Source organism: Heptranchias perlo, chromosome 20 (genome assembly GCF_035084215.1).
Source record: "Heptranchias perlo isolate sHepPer1 chromosome 20, sHepPer1.hap1, whole genome shotgun sequence".
NCBI classification, from domain to species: domain Eukaryota; kingdom Metazoa; phylum Chordata; class Chondrichthyes; order Hexanchiformes; family Hexanchidae; genus Heptranchias; species Heptranchias perlo.
In genome coordinates this window covers 47493162-47510840 of record NC_090344.1, presented here as the reverse complement: position 1 = coordinate 47510840, position 17679 = coordinate 47493162, and the positions used below count along the sequence as shown (strand labels likewise).

Here is a 17679-nt window from a genome sequence, read left to right as displayed (position 1 = left end):
GGTAGAGGTCGCGGGTTTGGGAGGTGCTGTCGAAGAAGCCTTGGCGAGTTGCTGCAGTGCATCCTGTGGATGGTGCACACTGCAGCCACAGTGCGCCGGTGGTGAAGGGAGTGAATGTTTAGGGTGGTGGATGGGGTGCCAATCAAGCGGGCTGCTTTATCTTGGATGGTGTCGAGCTTCTTGAGTGTTGTTGGAGCTGCACTCATCCAGGCAAGTGGAGAGTATTCCATCACACTCCTGACTTGTGCCTTGTAGATGGTGGAAAGGCTTTGGGGAGTCAGGAGGTGAGTCACTCGCCGCAGAATACCCAGCCTCTGACCTGCTCTTGTAGCCACAGTATTTATATGGCTGGTCCAGTTAAGTTTCTGGTCAATGGTGACCCCCAGGATGTTGATGGTGGGGGATTCGGCGATGGTAATGCCGTTGAATGTCAAGGGGAGGTGGTTGGACTCTCTCTTGTTGGAGATGGTCATTGCCTGGCACTTATCTGGCGCGAATGTTACTTGCCACTTATCAGCCCAAGCCTGGATGTTGTCCAGGTCTTGCTGCATGCAGGCTCGGACTGCTTCATTATCTGAGGGGTTGCGAATGGAACTGAACACTGTGCAGTCATCAGCGAACATCCCCATTTCTGACCTTATGATGGAGGGAAGGTCATTGATGAAGCAGCTGAAGATGGTTGGGCCTAGGACACTGCCCTGAGGAACTCCTGCAGCAATGCCTTGGGGCTGAGATGATTGGCCTCCAACAACCACTACCATCTTCCTTTGTGCTAGGTATGACTCCAGCCACTGGAGAGTTTTCCCCCTGATTCCCATTGACTTCAATTTTACTAGGGCTCCTTGGTGCCACACTCGGTCAAATGCTGCCTTGATGTCAAGGGCAGTCACTCTCACCTCACCTCTGGAATTCAGCTCTTTTGTCCATGTTTGGACCAAGGCTGTAATGAGGTCTGGAGCCGAGTGGTCCTGGCGGAACCCAAATTGAGCATCGGTGAGCAGGTTATTGGTGAGTAAGTGCCGCTTGATAGCACTGTCGACGACACCTTCCATCACTTTGCTGATGATTGAGAGTAGACTGATGGGGCGGTAATTGGCCGGATTGGATTTGTCCTGCTTTTTGTGGACAGGACATACCTGGGCAATTTTCCACATTGTCGGGTGGATGCCAGTGTTGTAGCTGTACTGGAACAGCTTGGCTAGAGGCGCAGCTAGTTCTGGAGCACAAGTCTTCAGCACTACAGCTGGGATGTTGTCAGGGCCCATAGCCTTTGCTGTATCCAGTGCACTCAGCCGTTTCTTGATATCACGTGGAGTGAATCGAATTGGCCGAAGACTGGCTTCCGTGATGGTGGGGATATCGGGAGGAGGCTGAGATGGATTATCCACTCGGCACTTCTGGCTGAAGATGGTTGCAAATGCTTCAGCCTTGTCTTTTGCACTCACGTGCTGGACTCCGCCATCATTGAGAATGGGGATGTTTGCAGAGCCTCCTCCTCCCGTTAGTTGTTTAATTGTCCACCACCATTCACGACTGGATGTGGCAGGACTGCAGAGCTTTGATCTGATCCGTTGGTTGTGGAATCGCTTCGCTCTGTCTATAGCATGTTGCTTCCGCTGTTTAGCATGCATGTAGTCCTGAGTTGTAGCTTCACCAGGTTGGCACCTCATTTTTAGGTACGCCTGGTGCTGCTCCTGGCATGCTCTTCTACACTCCTCATTGAACCAGGGTTGATCCCCTGGCTTGTTGGTAATGGTAGAGTGAGGAATATGCCGGGCCATGAGGTTACAGATTGTGCTGGAATACAATTCTGCTGCTGCTGATGGCCCACAGCGCCTCATGGATGCCCAGTTTTGAGCTGCTTGATCTGTTCTGAATCTATCCCATTTAGCACGGTGGTAGTGCCACACAACACGTTGGATGGTGTCCTCAGTGCGAAGACGGGATTTCATCTCCACGAGGACTGTGCGGTGGTCACTCCTACCAATACTGTCATGGACAGATGCATTTGCGACAGGTAGATTGGTGAGGACGAGGTCAAGTAAGTTTTTCCCTCGTGTTGGTTCGCTCACCACCTGCCGCAGGCCCAGTCTAGCAGCTATGTCCTTCAGGACTCGGCCAGCTCGGTCAGTAGTGGTGCTACCGAGCCATTCTTGGTGATGGACATTGAAGTCCCCCACCCAGAGTACATTTTGTGCCCTTGCTACCCTCAGTGCTTCCTCCAAGTGGTGTTCAACATGGAGGAGGACTGATTCATCAGCTGAGGGAGGACGGTAGGTGGTTATCAGCAGGAGGTTTCCTTGCCCATGTTTGACCTGATGCCATGAGATTTCATGGGGTCCAGAGTCAATGTTGAGGACTCCCAGGGCCACTCCCTCCTGACTGTATATCACTGTACCGCCACCTCTGGTGGGTCTGTCCTGCCGGTGGGACAGGACATACCCAGGGATGGTGATGGAAGAGTCTGGGACGTTGGCTGAAAGATATGATTCTGTGAGGATGGCTATGTCAGGCTGTTGCTTGACTAGTCTGTGGGACAGCTCTCCCAATTTTGGCACAAGTCCCCAGATGTTAGTGAGGAGGACCTTGCAGGGTCGACTGGGCTTGGTGTTTTGCCGTTGTCGTGTCCGGTGCCTAGTGGTCCGATGCCGGGTGGTCCGTCCGGTTTTATTCTTATTATGACTTTTCGTAGCGAGATTTTACAACTGAGTAGCTTGCTGGGCCATTTCAGAGGGCAATTAAGAATCAACCACATTGCTGTGGGTCTGGAGTCACATATAGGCCAGACCGGGTAAGGGCGGCAGGCTTCCTTCCCTAAAGGATATTAGTGAACCAGATGGGTTTTTCCGACAATCCGGTAGTTTCATGGCCATCATTACTGATACTAGTATTTTAATTCCAGATTTTTTTATTTAATTAATTGAATTTAAATTCGCCAGCTGCCGTGGCGGGATTTGAACTCATGACTCTGGATTTTAGTCCAGGCCTCTGGATTACTAGCCCAGTAACATAACCACTATGCTACCGTACCCGGTAACTTCGTGCAATGGTTTTTTATTTAATTTATTGTGTTTCTTTTTGCCTGATCCGGCCCTTCATGCCTGGTTTCACCACGCGTGAATCAGAAGCCGTGGGAAAGCTGCCCAGGTAAGTTAAAAATCGTTATTACTACATAACATGTCACAAGTAAAGTGCCTTAAGTACCCGGCTCTTTAATTATCATCCTGCCAGCTTTAATTGCCGGCGGGACTTCCTGATTTGGGATTCCCGCTCGCCCACAGGTGAGTCTGTGGGAACTCTGACGTCGGCGGATTGGAGCCGGGCTACGAACCCGAACGGGATTTCCCCGATTTTCGGAGCCCCCCCCCCCCCCCCCCCCCGCCACCCTCAATGCACCTGCAATTTCCCGGGAAAATCGAGCCCTTTATTTGAATTATTTTTCCAATTTTATTCCTCCTGTCCCTGAAAGGAAACAGGTTAAGTGGCAGCAATTTTCTGCACTCTTTGATAATAAGTTATAAAACAACAGGTGCCATAATTGCCGCAATGTACATTCTTAACTTGACTATTGATTTGGTCATAGATAATATACAATAACCAGTTTGAATCTGATTTGGTCACTTTCAACTGCTAACAATTGGGACAAAATAAGGTTTCCAGGATTTCGATAATCATCAAAAAGAAATTTGATCAAAATTGCAACATTTTATTTACATTGAATATAATACCTATGCAACTGGTGTGCAGTTTGTAGAAAAGTATGACCAGATTTATTTCAGATACAAGGGAGAAAAAAGAAAATTACTTTTTGTAAAGGAAAAATTACAACTCTTTAGTTTTTTTTGAGTTTCCTCATGTCACACGGCTATTATTGTGATTTGCAAGTTAAAAACAAAGTAACAAATACAAGGTACTTAACTGGTTAGTTTGGTTATTGTAAACAATTTTACAACACCAAGTTATAGTCCAGCAATTTTATTTTAAATTCACAAGCTTTCGGAGGCTTTCTCCTTCCTCAGGTGAACGATGTGGAAATGGTTAGTTTGGTTAGTTTGGTCCACATCATGGTTAGTTTGGTGGCTGAGGAGACTTGGATTAATTGGATAGGACAACAATGCTTTGGTGCATTTGATTCCACTGAGAATCTGATTCTCAAGGTAATGTGCACAGTCGAAACATTCTGTGCTAATGGTTCATGGACTGTGAGAAGTAACAATCAGCAGTGCTTTAGTCTTGAGATAATGTGTGCCAAAAAGAGGGAGTGTGTTGTTTGGATCAGAGAAGGGAAGGATGTAGTAGCAAATGCACAAGTTCAGCAAGCTATTATTCCAGGCAAATGGGTTGATATTAAGGTCTGGTAACAAATTAGAAAAGTATTGGGGCTTCAGTCAGGTGTTTCGGCCACCAATGTCTTTATTTGTTCTTTTCAACAACAAATGATCTTTGGATGCAGATTCCAGGTTTTGGCAAGATTTTAAAATTTTCTTGGAAAAAAGTACCAAGTCATCCTCAAGTACATGAAATGTATTTTTTTATTGGACTTCATTGGAGCAACTAAACAATCACTCTCAGGTTCAAACCTATGATTTTATATATTAAAAGGTATCATAGATAATCTACTCCATTAGACTAAATTTGCAATTGCTGTAAATTTTTCTCCCTTTTATCATTATGGAGTAAATATGATCATAAACTTGGAGACATAGCAAGAATAAAAATGGGGGGGTGTAAAAAATAGTCTTGCATCCAGTTCAAGTACATCACGCTACCGCTCCACAATAAGCTTTAAAAATGGGAAATAATGCCTGAAATGTACAACTGCCCTCCATTTGACACCAGCAACAGATAAGTAGCTCCGATTATTTGGAAGAGAAGTCAAGTCAGTAGCCAAACATCACAAACATGCAAAGACCCAAAACTACCTTTCAGCAATGCCACTGGAAATGGTGAAACAATTGATTACTTCTTGCTTTTCTTTTTATTCTATGGATTTTTTAATTTAAATTTATATGACTAATATGAGCTTTTTAACAGATGCTTTTGTCAAAGTTTGACTGAGAACGAGCAAGCCTTCAGGGCCCTCAGCAGGGCCGGGACCAATATCCTTGCGGGAAGGTTTGCTAGTGCTCTTGGGGAAGGTTTAAACTAGCTTGGCAGGGGGATGGGACCTGAGTGTAGATTCAGATGGGACAGAATCAGAACTGGAGATAGAAGGCAGAAGATTAGTAAGTAACTTAGGAAGGCAGAGGAAACAAAGATTAGAAAATAAACAGCAAGGGAGTTTGGCAGTGCTTAAAGGTGAATACCTCAATGCAAGGAATAGAGTGAATACGGCAGATGAGCTGAGGACACAGATAGACACGTCGCAGTACGATATCTTCGCTATTACAGAAACATGGCTTAAAGAGGGGCAGGAATGGCAGCTCAACGTTCCTGGTTTCAGGATTTTCAGACGAGATAGAGAAGGGGATTAAAAAAGGAAGGTGGGGTTGGCAATTTCAGTTAAAGAAACAATTACAGCTGTGAGGAGGGATGGTATGTTAGAAGGATCATCAAATGAAGCCATATGGGTTGAGCTAAGGAACAATAAAGGGGCAGTCACACTACTGGGAGTGTACGAGAGACCACCAAACAGTCAGAGGGAGATGGAAGAGCAAATATGTAGGCAAATTTCTGAGAAGTGCAAGAACAGTAGGGCAGTAATAGTAGGGGATTTCAACTACCCTAATATTAACTGGAACACAAACAGTGAGAAGGGTATAGAGGGTGCAAAATTCTTAAATTGCATTCTGGAGAACTTTTTTAGCCAGTACGTAGCAAGCCCAACAAGAGAGGGGGCAGTTCTGGATTTAGTTTTAGGAAATGAGGCTGGGCAGGTGGAAGGAGTATCAGTGGGAGACTATTTTGGTGGTAGTGATCATAATTCAGTTAGTTTTAGCATAGTTATGAAAAAGGACAAAGATAGAACAGGAGTTAAAGTTCTCAATTGGGGAAAGGCCAATTTTACTAAACGAAAAAGCGATTTAGCAAAAGTGGACTAGAAACAGCTACTTGAAGGTAAATCAATGTCAGAGCAGTGGGAGGCAGTCAAGGGGAAGATTCAAGGGGTTCAGAGTAAACATGTTCCCACAAAGAAAAAGGGTGGCGCTGCCAAATGTCAAGCAGTATACAGGGTAAAATAATGCAGAAAAGGAAAGATTATGTCAGAAACTGAGAACTCAATACTACAGAAAAGTGCAGGGGCGAAATTAAAAAGGAAATTAGGAAAGCAAAGAGAGGGCACGAAAAAGTATTGGCAAGTAAAATCAAGGAAAACCCAAAGATGTTTTATAAATACATTAAGAGCAAGAGGATAACTAAGGAAAGAGAAGGGCCTATTAGAGACCAAAAAGGCAACCTATGTGTGGAGGCGGAAGATGTTGGTATGGTTCTTAATGAATACTTTGTGTCTGTCTTCACAAAAGAGAGGGATGATGCAGACTTTGTAGTTAAGGAGGAGGAGTGTGAAATATTGGATGCGATAAACTTAGTGAGAGAGCAAGTATTAAGGGGATTTGCATCTTTGAAAGTAGATAAATCACCAGGGCCGGATGAAATGTATCCCAGGCTGTTAAAAGAAGCAAGAGAAGAAGTAGCGGAGGCTCTAATCATCATTTTCCAATCCTCACTGGATACAGGCATGGTGCCGGAGGATTGGAGGACTGCTAACGTTGTACCATTGTTCAAAAAGGGAGCGAGGGATAGACCGAGTAATTATCGGCCAGTCAGTCTAATCTCGGTGGTGGGCAAATTATTGGAATCAATTCTGAGGGACAGGATAAACCGTCACGTAGAAATGCACGGAGTAATCAAGGACAGTCAGCATGGATTTTTTAAAGAGAATGTTGTGTCTGACCAACGTGATTGAATTTTTTGAGGAGGTAACAAGGAGGATCGATGAGGGTAGTGCATTTCATGTAGTCTACATGGATTTTAGCAAGGCTTTTGACAGGGTCCCACATGGCAGACTGGTCAAAAAAGTACAAGTCCATGGGATCCAAGGGAGAGTGGCAAGTTGGATTCAAAATTGGCTCAGTGGCAGGAAGCAAATGGGAAATGGTCGATGGCTGTTTTTGTGACTCGAAGGCTGTTTTCAGTGGGGTTCCGCAGGGCTCAGTACTAGGTCCCTTGCTTTCTGGGATATATATTAATGATTTGGACTTAAATGTAGGGGGCATGATTAAGTGGTTTGCAGATGATACAAAAATTGGCCATGTAGTTGATTGTGAGGAGGAAAGCTGTGGACTGCAGAAAGATATCAATGGAATGGTCAGTTGGGCAGAAAAGTGGCAAATGGAATTCAATCCAGAGAAGTGTGAGGTGATGCATTTGGGGAGGGCAAATAAAGCAAGGGAGTACACAATAAATGGGAAGATACTGAGAGTTGTAGAGGAAGTGAGGGACCTTGGAGTGCATGTCCACAGATCCCTGAAGGTAGCAGGACAAGTAGATAAGGTGGTTAAGGCGACATATGGAATACTTTCCTTTATTAGCCGAGGCATAGAATATAAGAACAGGAAGATTATGCTGGAACACTGGTTAGGCCACAGATTGAGTACTGTGCACAGTTCTGGTCACCACTTTACACGAAGGATGTCGTTGCACTCGAGAGGGTACAGAGGAGATTTACGAGGATGTTGCCAGGTCTGGAGAATTTTAGCTGTAAGGAAAGATTGGATTGGCTGGGGTTGTTTTCATTGGAACAGAGGAGGCTGAGGGGAGATTTAATTGAGGTGTACAAAATTATGAGGGGCCTAGATAGAGTGGATTGGAAGGACTTATTTCCCTTAGCAGAGAGGTCAATAACTAGGAGGCATAGATTTAAAGTGATTGGTAGAAGGATTAGAGGGGAGCTGAGGAAAAAAAATCTTTCACCCAGAGGGTGGTCGGGGTATGGAACTCACTGCGTGAAAGGGTGGTAGAGGCAGAAACCCTAAATTCATTTAAAAAGTACCTGGATGTGCACCTGAAGTGTCGGGACCTACAAGGATACGGACCAAGAGCTGGACAGTGGGATTAGGCTGGGTGGCTCATTTTCGGCCGGTGCGGACATAAGGGGCCAAATGGCCTCCTTCTATGCTGTAAATTTTCTATGATTCTATGGTTTATTGACATACAAATATAAAATAAACGGGAACTATTTTGGCAGCCTGCAACAAAGGAGAAAAACTAACATTTCGCCAAACTCCCAGGCGTAATTCCATCCAGTATCAAAAAGAATCAGTGAAGAGTTCGAGCATATAAGAAAAAGCTCAATTATAATAATTAAAACTTTAACATCTATGAATAAGATAAAAGATGGATATTCCAAAAATATCAAGTTTTATTAAATTGCGACTTTTTTATATATATATATATATATATATATATACATATATAAAAAAGTGATCTGTGTGTGTAGTTTATAATTATAAAAACAAAATACCTTTGTTTTGTGGAGCGCTACACTTCAAATTTTCTGCTTCCTGTTTCAGTTTTCCAGCCAAAAGTTTCTTCTCTTGGTTTCTCTGTTTTTCAGCTGCTCTTTTTGCTTCTAGTTTTTTCTGACGTGCAGATTTAACTGGCTCAGGCAGCATTCTTACTTCCCTGGGGAATGCCGTAAGCACCTGTATTACTCCTGCTTTAATCTTCTCATTCTGATTCTCTTCACTACCATGTTCATCAGTTGTTGATACCTTGTACAGTGGAAGCACATGCAATTGCTCGTCTTCTGGGGTCATTCCTATCTTACGATTGTCTTCTTTTGTTAAGGTACAAACCTGTGAATAAATATCCCCAACAGGTTATGTAAGTATTCCTGTGAAGATCGGAAATATGCTTATGTTTATTAGCCTGCTTTTTTAATTCACCTGATAAAAGTAACAGCTAGCACAAATCTGCAGTTTGACAGATAGATTACTGAACTCCCATAGTCTGATTTTATTAAAAACATATAATTGTGTTGCAGTGTGTTGACAAAAAACTTAATTGCATTGGATAAAATGATGCTATAATTTGTTAAACAAAACACCTGTATTGACAGCATAAATCAATAGAGAAGGAATCTGCCCCAATCCACATACGACAGTAATAAAATGCACATTTTTGGAGCACCCTTGCAAACCTTGTTGAATGTCTCCTGCACTCTCACAACAAACATAATACCACTGCAACTCATGTTTTTACAGTATTCATGGTTGACTCTAGTCCCAACTTCAGAAATGACAAGTTCACAAGTCAAGTTTTTTGCTCAGACAATTAAGAAGCAAAAACTAAAAAAAAAATCTGATTTTTTTTCTTCAAAGTGGAATTAATCCCTTTGAAACAGGAATGGAAGTTAGTGCAGTACTGTTCATTGCCAACATGTGGCAGTGTTGCATTGTGAATCGCAGTTGTGAAATTGTACACTATAACACCATTTTAGCACATCCTTTGAGGAAAGTGAAAAATCAAAAATTTGTTCATTGCTGACATAAGCAGTACTTCCACCAGTATTTTCAAATGTTACTTTTTAAATCAGTTCTTCTGAAGGGAATTGTCATCTTTCTAAATCTGTTAGATGGCAATAACACTTCATAAATGTACAGGCTCCCACAGTGGTGTTCATGATATGATTTTTTCATGAAATTATAATTAGTGTTGCTAAAACATCACTGTGTGCTAAATTGTCATTTTGTCACATGCAATCATGACATGCAATGAAAATGGCATTAAACACCTGCAGAATTGAGTGATTTAAATTCCCGTTTTCAGTGCTCCCTCAATGGCTCAGTGGTACTTCATTTGGTACTGAGCCAAAGAGACGAACTAAGTCCTAAGTTTGCTGATTCAGGAGCAATAATGAGGGTGCTTTAATTAACCTTAAGAATCCTGAGCCAAGGAGTGGAAAAATTGGCTATAATTTCTCATTGTTATCCAGTGACCCCTAATGGAAAGTGCCTGTGCGTGGACATCATGTGATGACGGGATCGAGATCGGCTGTAATGCTCCCAGCAATCAAACAGCCTTCTAAAATACAAGATGAATGACCACATTTGTGAGGGACCAGAGAGCTGATGGTTCTTGGGGAACCATATCCTAGCAAAGCCACAAACTTCATGAAAGCTGGGGATAAAATAGTGTGGGTGGGAACTCTCTTTCCAATTCATGGCAAACCTACTTTAAGATCACATTTTCTACGCTCACCAAGGTGAGGGCTATCAGAGCTGGAAGGAATGAAACTCTTCCCATTTCATGATTAGGATCAAACAATCCCAGATCAGGTATGACACGGCCAGATGCATAGTAAAGATTCCTTGACTTCATCCCAATATGCCTCCAGCTGAGACAAGCACCCTCTACTGCAACTGTGTGATAATTTTTCCATCACCCACACAAACAATCCTGTGACCTCTCTGTAGATTGCCAATTACTGTTAAATTAAGAACAGTTTTGTGCTGAGGGCCCAAGCCCACTCGAAACTGGATTGAGATTGTCCAAACTAATTTCACACTAGACCCTTACAGCCAACAGACAGAAGTGACTTTCATTCCATTGGTCTCAGGTGGATTTGAACTCAGGTCCAAGAAATGAAAGGCCAGTGTCTAACCCACTGCACCACTAAGTTCCCCAAATGATAGTTATTCGATGTAAGTAAAAGTGCGAAAAAATAAATATAATTAAGGTGATCGGGAAAAGAGCCAGAGGCGACATGAGGAAACATTTTTTAACGCAGCGAGTTGTAATGGTCTGGAATGCACTGCCTGAAAGGGTGTTGGAAGCAGATTCAATAGTAACTTTCAAAAGGGAATTGGATAAATACTTCAAGGGAAAAACTTTACAGGGCTATGGGGAAAGAGCAGGGGAATGGGATGAATTGAATGGCTCTGTCAAAGAGCCGACACAGGCACGATGGGCCCAATGGCCTCCTCCTGTGCTGTACCTACTATGACTATGAATTGATAAAATTTTTGAATGCATCACAGATTTGAACATTGTTTTGAAAATCTGAGATTCAAGGTTCTGTTTGAGGCACTAAACTGAATATTGATTTCACACAAAATCTTAGTTTACATACCACAGTGCAACCATTGTACATGTTGTGCTGATCTTTGTGAGCATGGGCACAGAAGTCCATACACGCAGTTACACCAGAAAATGGTTTTCCTTCTTTTATTCCAAGTCTGCAGTCAGGGGCTACTTGTTCATTTGTAATCTGTAGAGACAATGAATTACATGTCAGTTTTACATTTCCTTTTTTATCAAGTTTGGTTACATGTTTCATACGTCAGTGCTTAGCAATTAACTATTTGGTAGTTATTATTGCATCAATTAATAGAGCAATCACAGACATTAACTTTTAGCAGTGACAGTTGTCATTGCATTCTTAAATAAATAGTAAAGGTCTTGTACACTTACTGTACTTGCTGGCGTTATAGTGAAAGAGTGAAAAAAGTGTCATATTATTTTATCATTGCAATCATACCAATCTACTACAAATGAAGATCTGAACTATTAGATTATAGTAAACAATTTTACAACACCAAGTTATAGTCCAGCAATTTTATTTTAAATTCACAAGCTTTCGGAGATTTTCTCCTTCCTCAGGCAAACATTTGCCTGAGGAAGGAGAAAATCTCCGAAAGCTTGTTTACAATTGTCAACCCCAGTCCATCACCGGCATCTCCACATTAGATTATAAGGAAAGGAACAGTGGCTTTTCTAACCTCATTGTTCCAAAGCACTTCCGAGACAATGAAGAACTTTTGAAGTGTGGTCACTGGTTTAATGTAGGTAAACATAGTAGCTAATTTGCACCCAGCAGGGTCCCACAAACAGCAATGAGATGAATGACCAAATAATCTGTTTTAGTGATGTTGATTGAGGGATCGATATTGGGTAGGGCACCTGGGGAACTCCACTGCACTTCTTTGAAAAGTCCAAAGGATGCTTTACAATAACCTCAGAGGGAAGGCAAGGTTTCATTTTAATGTCTCAAACCTCAAACTCCTCCAGTACTACATTGAAACATCAGGTTGGATTATATGCTCAAGTCCTAGAATGGGTCTTGTACTCATAACCTTCTGACTCAGAGGCACAAGTGCTACCACTCAGCCAACGCTGACACATACAGACTATCAGCCCTGTGTGGTGCTGACAACAGTCAATTACTTCAGGTTATTTACATGGCACCACTGCATGTCAATGTAATTCTCAATAATGCTGAATGAATATTGAACGCTTTGTGATTATTTGTCTCTTTCTCCCAATTTAGTTTTCTTCCAGTTCCTTGTCATAGGATTTTTTTCATGCAATTGTATTAAAATGTAACTGTTTCTGCAGTGTTGTATGATGTCAAGTGTATTTTCATATACTCATGGATCAGTCTGGCGAAGAATTTTTCTAGTTCATATATCATTTGTTGTTGAAAGTTAAACATCGCTTTCCATTCTCAAATCAAGATGACTGGTCAAAAACAAAAAGAACAATCTTGTTTTTCGAGAAATACAAAAAAGTGTTCTGCCTCTCCACCAAATTCTCATACTTTATAGGTACCTTGGTAGATTAGCATGACTATTGAGGACACTCCTTTTCAAAGTTACTGCGCAAAGAATCACAGGTTCAAACAATATGAGTAATATTATTGGACAATGTTTATCCTTCCATCAGCATCATCAAAAAAAGCTAACAAGCCATTCATTTCATTTGCTGTTTATAGAACCTTGCTGTGTGGAAATTGGTTGCTCTGTTTGCTTACATCACAGGAACTACACTTTAAAAGTAATTCATTGGCAATGAAGCACGTTCAGATGCTCTAAAGGTGTGAAAGGTGCAACAAAAGCGCAAGTTCTTTCTTAACAAGCAAATATCAACTCTTTTTCTCACTATCCACTAATGCTTCAGAACAGTGGATATTAGGATTTCTCCTGACATCAGACCACTTTTTACCCATGTCTGCTTTTTCACTAAGATTAGCAGAGGAAAATATAATCCATTGTATCAATGTATGGTCATGCAACAGTCATAAAAGCAAAATGTACAAGTGCACTCACATTAAACCATTGTAAAATTATTTTTAAAAATTAAATATGAATATTCCAGTGCACAGCCAAGGACTTTCTTTGTTGTACAAAGCCCGTTATTTTATTTTTCTAAATTTGTATCTGCAATTTGGAAAGCATTTTTTTAAGTGAAGAAGATACATTAATAGAAATGTCTTGCCTTAGTTGCTTAATTAACTCAGTACAGTGTTTTAAAGCCTTCAATGTACTATCTGATTGCATCAAATCTCATATGGAGTGAAGATATCTTCAAGATGGCTCGCTACTGTCTTGCCACCTTCTTAATCCGCATTCCCCTATCCCCTCCATCCTCACCTCCAACAACAAATGTGAGGAGCTCATGGACTTCTTTGTCACTAAGATTGAGACCATTTGTTCAGCTGCCTCCCTTCCCCTAGCCCACCATGCTGAACTTCCCCCAAAGTTTCCCCCTCCCTTAGCCTTGAATTCGCATCTTTCTCTAGTTTCTCTCCTATCTCCCCTCGTGCCCTTTCTGAGCTTATTTTGTCCATGAGACCCACCTACTGCTCCCTTGATCCTATTGCCACCAAACCGCTGACCACTCAACTTCCCTTCCTGGCCCCCATGTTAACTGAAATTGTTAACGTTTCCCTCTTCTTGGGTACTGTCCCCCTCTCTTTCAAATCTGCAGGCATTACCCCCTCTTCAAAAAACTCATCCTTGACCCACTATGTCTTTGCAAAGTATCACCCATCTCCAACCTCCCTTTCCTCTCTAAAGTCCTTGAACGTACTGTTGCCTCCCAAATCAATGCCCATCTTTCCCGTAACTCCATTTTGAACCCCTCCAATTAGGTATCCGCCTCTGTCACAGCACTGAAATGGCCCTTATCAAAGTCATAAATGACATCCTATGTGACTATGACCGTGGTAAACTATCCCTCCTCATCCTCCTCATCCTCCTCGACCTGTCTGCAGCCTTTGACACAGTTGACTACACCATCCTCCTCCAACACCTCTCCTCCGTTGTCCAGCTGGGTAGGACTGCCCTTGCCTGGTTCGGTTCCGATCTATCCAGTCGTAGCCAAAGAATTTCCTGCAATGGCTTCTCTTCCTGCTCCCTCACCATTGCCTCTGGAGTCCCCCAAGGATCTATCCTTGGCCCCCTCCTATTTCTCAGCTGGGAGTGAGACTTCACTTTTATAACAAAATAAGTGGGATGCCAACATAAACGGATTCAAGAAAAGTGGGTAGGGTTGTACCTAATCCTGCTGCTTCAGGAGCCATTTTCCAGGTAATCACATATCATTGTAGGATTTCAGCCCAGATATCAATGCTGTTCCACTTAAGAGTTCAACCCAGTGGATTTTGCGCTGATCCTGATTAAAGGTCTACTTGCAAGTAGACTTTTAATCGGATTAGCACAAAATCCATTAGGCAGGTTCTTCTCATCGGTGGGCACCCTAGCGACAGGACAGTCTTTTCTTCTCTTGGAATAAATGTTTCTATTTCTGCTTTTGCTTCCTGCATTTCCCATGATCCATGGGGTTATTCAGAAGATCAGAGCAGAAGGGGGCAAAGGTGATTCTGGTAACCACATGTCAGCCTTGGAAGTCACAGCTCTTGGACATGTTACAGTTAAGAAGTGCCCAACTGATCTCACTATTCCACAGGAGAGACCTTCGTTCTTGAATATCAGGCCAAGTTCTCCACTTGGACCCAGACAGCTTTTGTTTGACGGTCTGGTTCCATTGGTGTGTGGAGGATATCTGGATTGAAGAAAGAAAGGTTTTCTATTTCCGATCTTCATTCTTCAAATGCAAATGTTCTGTCCCAATCCTCTCAAGCCCTGGCTGGAGTGAAGGTTCAGCTTCCTTTCCTTTTATTTAGGTTTGTCATGTTAAAATTAATTAACATTGTGTGGGTCCCTTACATAACTCATTGGATCAAGAAGATCACGTGGAATGTCCCCAAGGTCATAATATCTCATTGTCTGAAAGGGTCAACATCCCAGTGATTTTTTTCCCCCCCTTTTAACGCCATAGTTACCAGTGTTGGTGTTTCCAGTAGTGTGTGGAGGATACCTTTTCATTTGCAGTGAAGATGCCCCTTCAAGACAGGTACTCTTTACCTTTTTTGATTCCTTGAGTAATTCTTTAAGGTCTTCTCAGTTGAGTTTACTTAAATCTTTTGATTTCTGAGTTCGTGAAATGGCCGGTGCACCATCATGAGGAAGTAAGAGATCAAGCTCTTGTGATCACTCCGTTTTCACCAGCTCAATTCAAATTTAATTACATCACAACATGATTTAGTTGAGTTTTATAAAACTGTGCTTTGATTGTGCAAATTCAGAACAAATGTAGATTGATATTTGTGATGTAAATGTGGCTTTAGAGAAACTTTATGCAGAAAAAATCATGAGATGAAGAAGGTCAACAAGGATGATTTTCACAATAATACCAGTAGCTGCAGGTCAACAAGCACACAGGCGTGCGGGTGATAAGATTTGTAATAATAAGATTTGTTAATTTAACTTGGAAGCAGTGACTTTAAAAAACTAAACATTAAAAAAAGCTAACTTGTTTTGAGCTCCTGAGATTTGCTTTCGAGCCTGAAAGGTTTGCGAAAACGCAAGGAGACCACTAATGATCTGACTAAAGGTAAAACATATCTAAACTAACACTGAGTGAGCTTTAAGCCACATGTAATGCCATAGTCTAAATTTTTGTCTGTGTCCTATTTAATAACTTTTTCAGGCACCAGAAATTGCTTCCAAAGCTCACCCAGAGGTTGTTTCTCATAGTACAGGCATAACATTTCCCAAAGAAACCTTGTTTTCAAATTAAGAAGCCTAAGCGAACAGCCAAGACCAAAAACTTGCGAGGCTGAAAAAAAGCAGAAGAAAAGAGGAGGTAAATTAGGATCCAGTGAAGATTGAAGTCTGAAGGAGAAAATGAAGACTGAGAGAAATGGATAATTTTGAGTTCTTGGGAAAGAATGAATTATAGTAGGAGATGGTGCAAAAAGTCTTGATTTCAACTCAATGGAGAAAAGGCATGTAGGACATGGTTAGGTAAATTTTGTGAGGCGGTGGGCGCAGGTTAACAATATTCAGTGCTCGTGTTCGTGAGCTATATTGTCTGGAGGCAATTTGGACATAAAACTGAGTCCATGCGACCAGCATGTATGACAGCCTCATCAAAATATTCAAATGCAGCAAAAATGGTTACTCACCAAATTTATGTCTAAAGGCCGAGGCTCCACCCACAGCACAAGCCGTACCCATAAAAATGGGCACAATTTAGTTCTTGGGAGCTTGACTTACAACAACAACTTGTATTTATATAGTGCCTTTAACAGGGAGAAAGTAAGTTTTTATGTCAGTAATTTTTTTTGTGTTCGCATTTTCTTCTACCCTTTGCTGTATTTTGCTCCATACACTTGTTCGATTTGCCAGAAAGGCTTGCGTTTTTGACTTTATTCCTCCTGCCAGTACTTTTTCTCATTATTCTTGGCTGCTCCTGACTTTGGTGTTGTAATTTACACAGAGATGGGCATGGGTATTCCTTTGGGGGGTTGGAATACACTGCACAATTAAAATGAGGAAGAGGACCTCAGGATGAGCCAACAAATGCGGATGCAGTGACCCCTGAGGCTTTTGGCCACATGTCGTTACCCAAGGTTCTGCACCTGGACGTGCCAGAGGAGTCCTGTTTTTGCCACCACCGCTTCACAAGAAGCGAGCGTATAGTGCATGAAGTTATCAGCAAATTGACAACCACTATGATTGCAAGGGGTAACAGCTTTATCATTTTCCTGTTGAAAGGAGGGAACAGCTGGACAAGGCACATAGATTGTACTCTATGGCATGGTTCCCTTGAATGCAAAGAGAAATACTTCTGTGGGCATCAAGGCTCTTCATGTCAACCCCATGGCCTTCATCAAGAGAAACTATTTGCACTCAATTAATGTTCAGATGGTATCTGACCAAAGAGACATCATTGTGTATGTGACTGTCCTTTATCCAGATAGCAGCCACGATGCCTTCACTGTATGCTGGGCCACAGTGGCCACATTATTTGAAGGAGAAGAAACACAAGGTGGATGGCTCTTAGGAGACCAGGCCTATACTCTGGATCCATGATAGCCAACCCCACTGAGAAACTTCCAACAGCATAGGAGCACCTTTGCCTGGAAGCCTCAACATTTGTTTGCTGTTCTTTGGCTGTCCTGTCCACCTCCAGAAAACTGCATCATACAGCTTAGCCACAATGATGTATCCCATATGAACCGGATGACTTTTCTACTTTGGACTACTTATTGAACTATTTAATACAACAGATGAGAGTCTGATTAGATCATTCTTGAGAATCGTTTAAGGACAAACAAATAAAGCATTCTTTTGCTTTTGTTTTTCTGAGCCCAACTCAACATTGGAAAGCATTTTGAAAAAGTATTCATTGTGTAAGTTTATTATAATTGCATCTGAGGCAATCTGACCAGCCTGGTCCTTTGGCAGGAATGCTAGGGAAGTTATAGAGTGCTGCCATCATTTATTTACAGTGAAATATTTGAAATGGTTGCTTAGTTGGCTCTTTTGGTTCTTATCACTGCCAATTTTACCAGATATTTTGCTGCCCAAACTTAGCATTTGAGCTCAT

The 17679-nt window shown here is 42.1% G+C and overlaps 1 protein-coding gene across 3 annotated transcripts in view; it reads right to left on the bottom strand.

The window, feature by feature from the left end:
- Window positions 1–17679, bottom strand: part of tet3 (tet methylcytosine dioxygenase 3) — a 257674-nt gene that overhangs the window by 12996 nt on the left and 226999 nt on the right. For all 3 annotated transcript variants that reach the window (XM_068001248.1, XM_068001247.1, XM_068001249.1), the window contains 2 exons: window positions 11075–11212; window positions 8465–8798 (listed from right to left, as the gene is read on the bottom strand). In XM_068001248.1, coding sequence (XP_067857349.1) covers window positions 8465–8798; window positions 11075–11212 — 472 coding nt within the window. The remainder of the gene's footprint in view (window positions 1–8464; window positions 8799–11074; window positions 11213–17679) is intronic.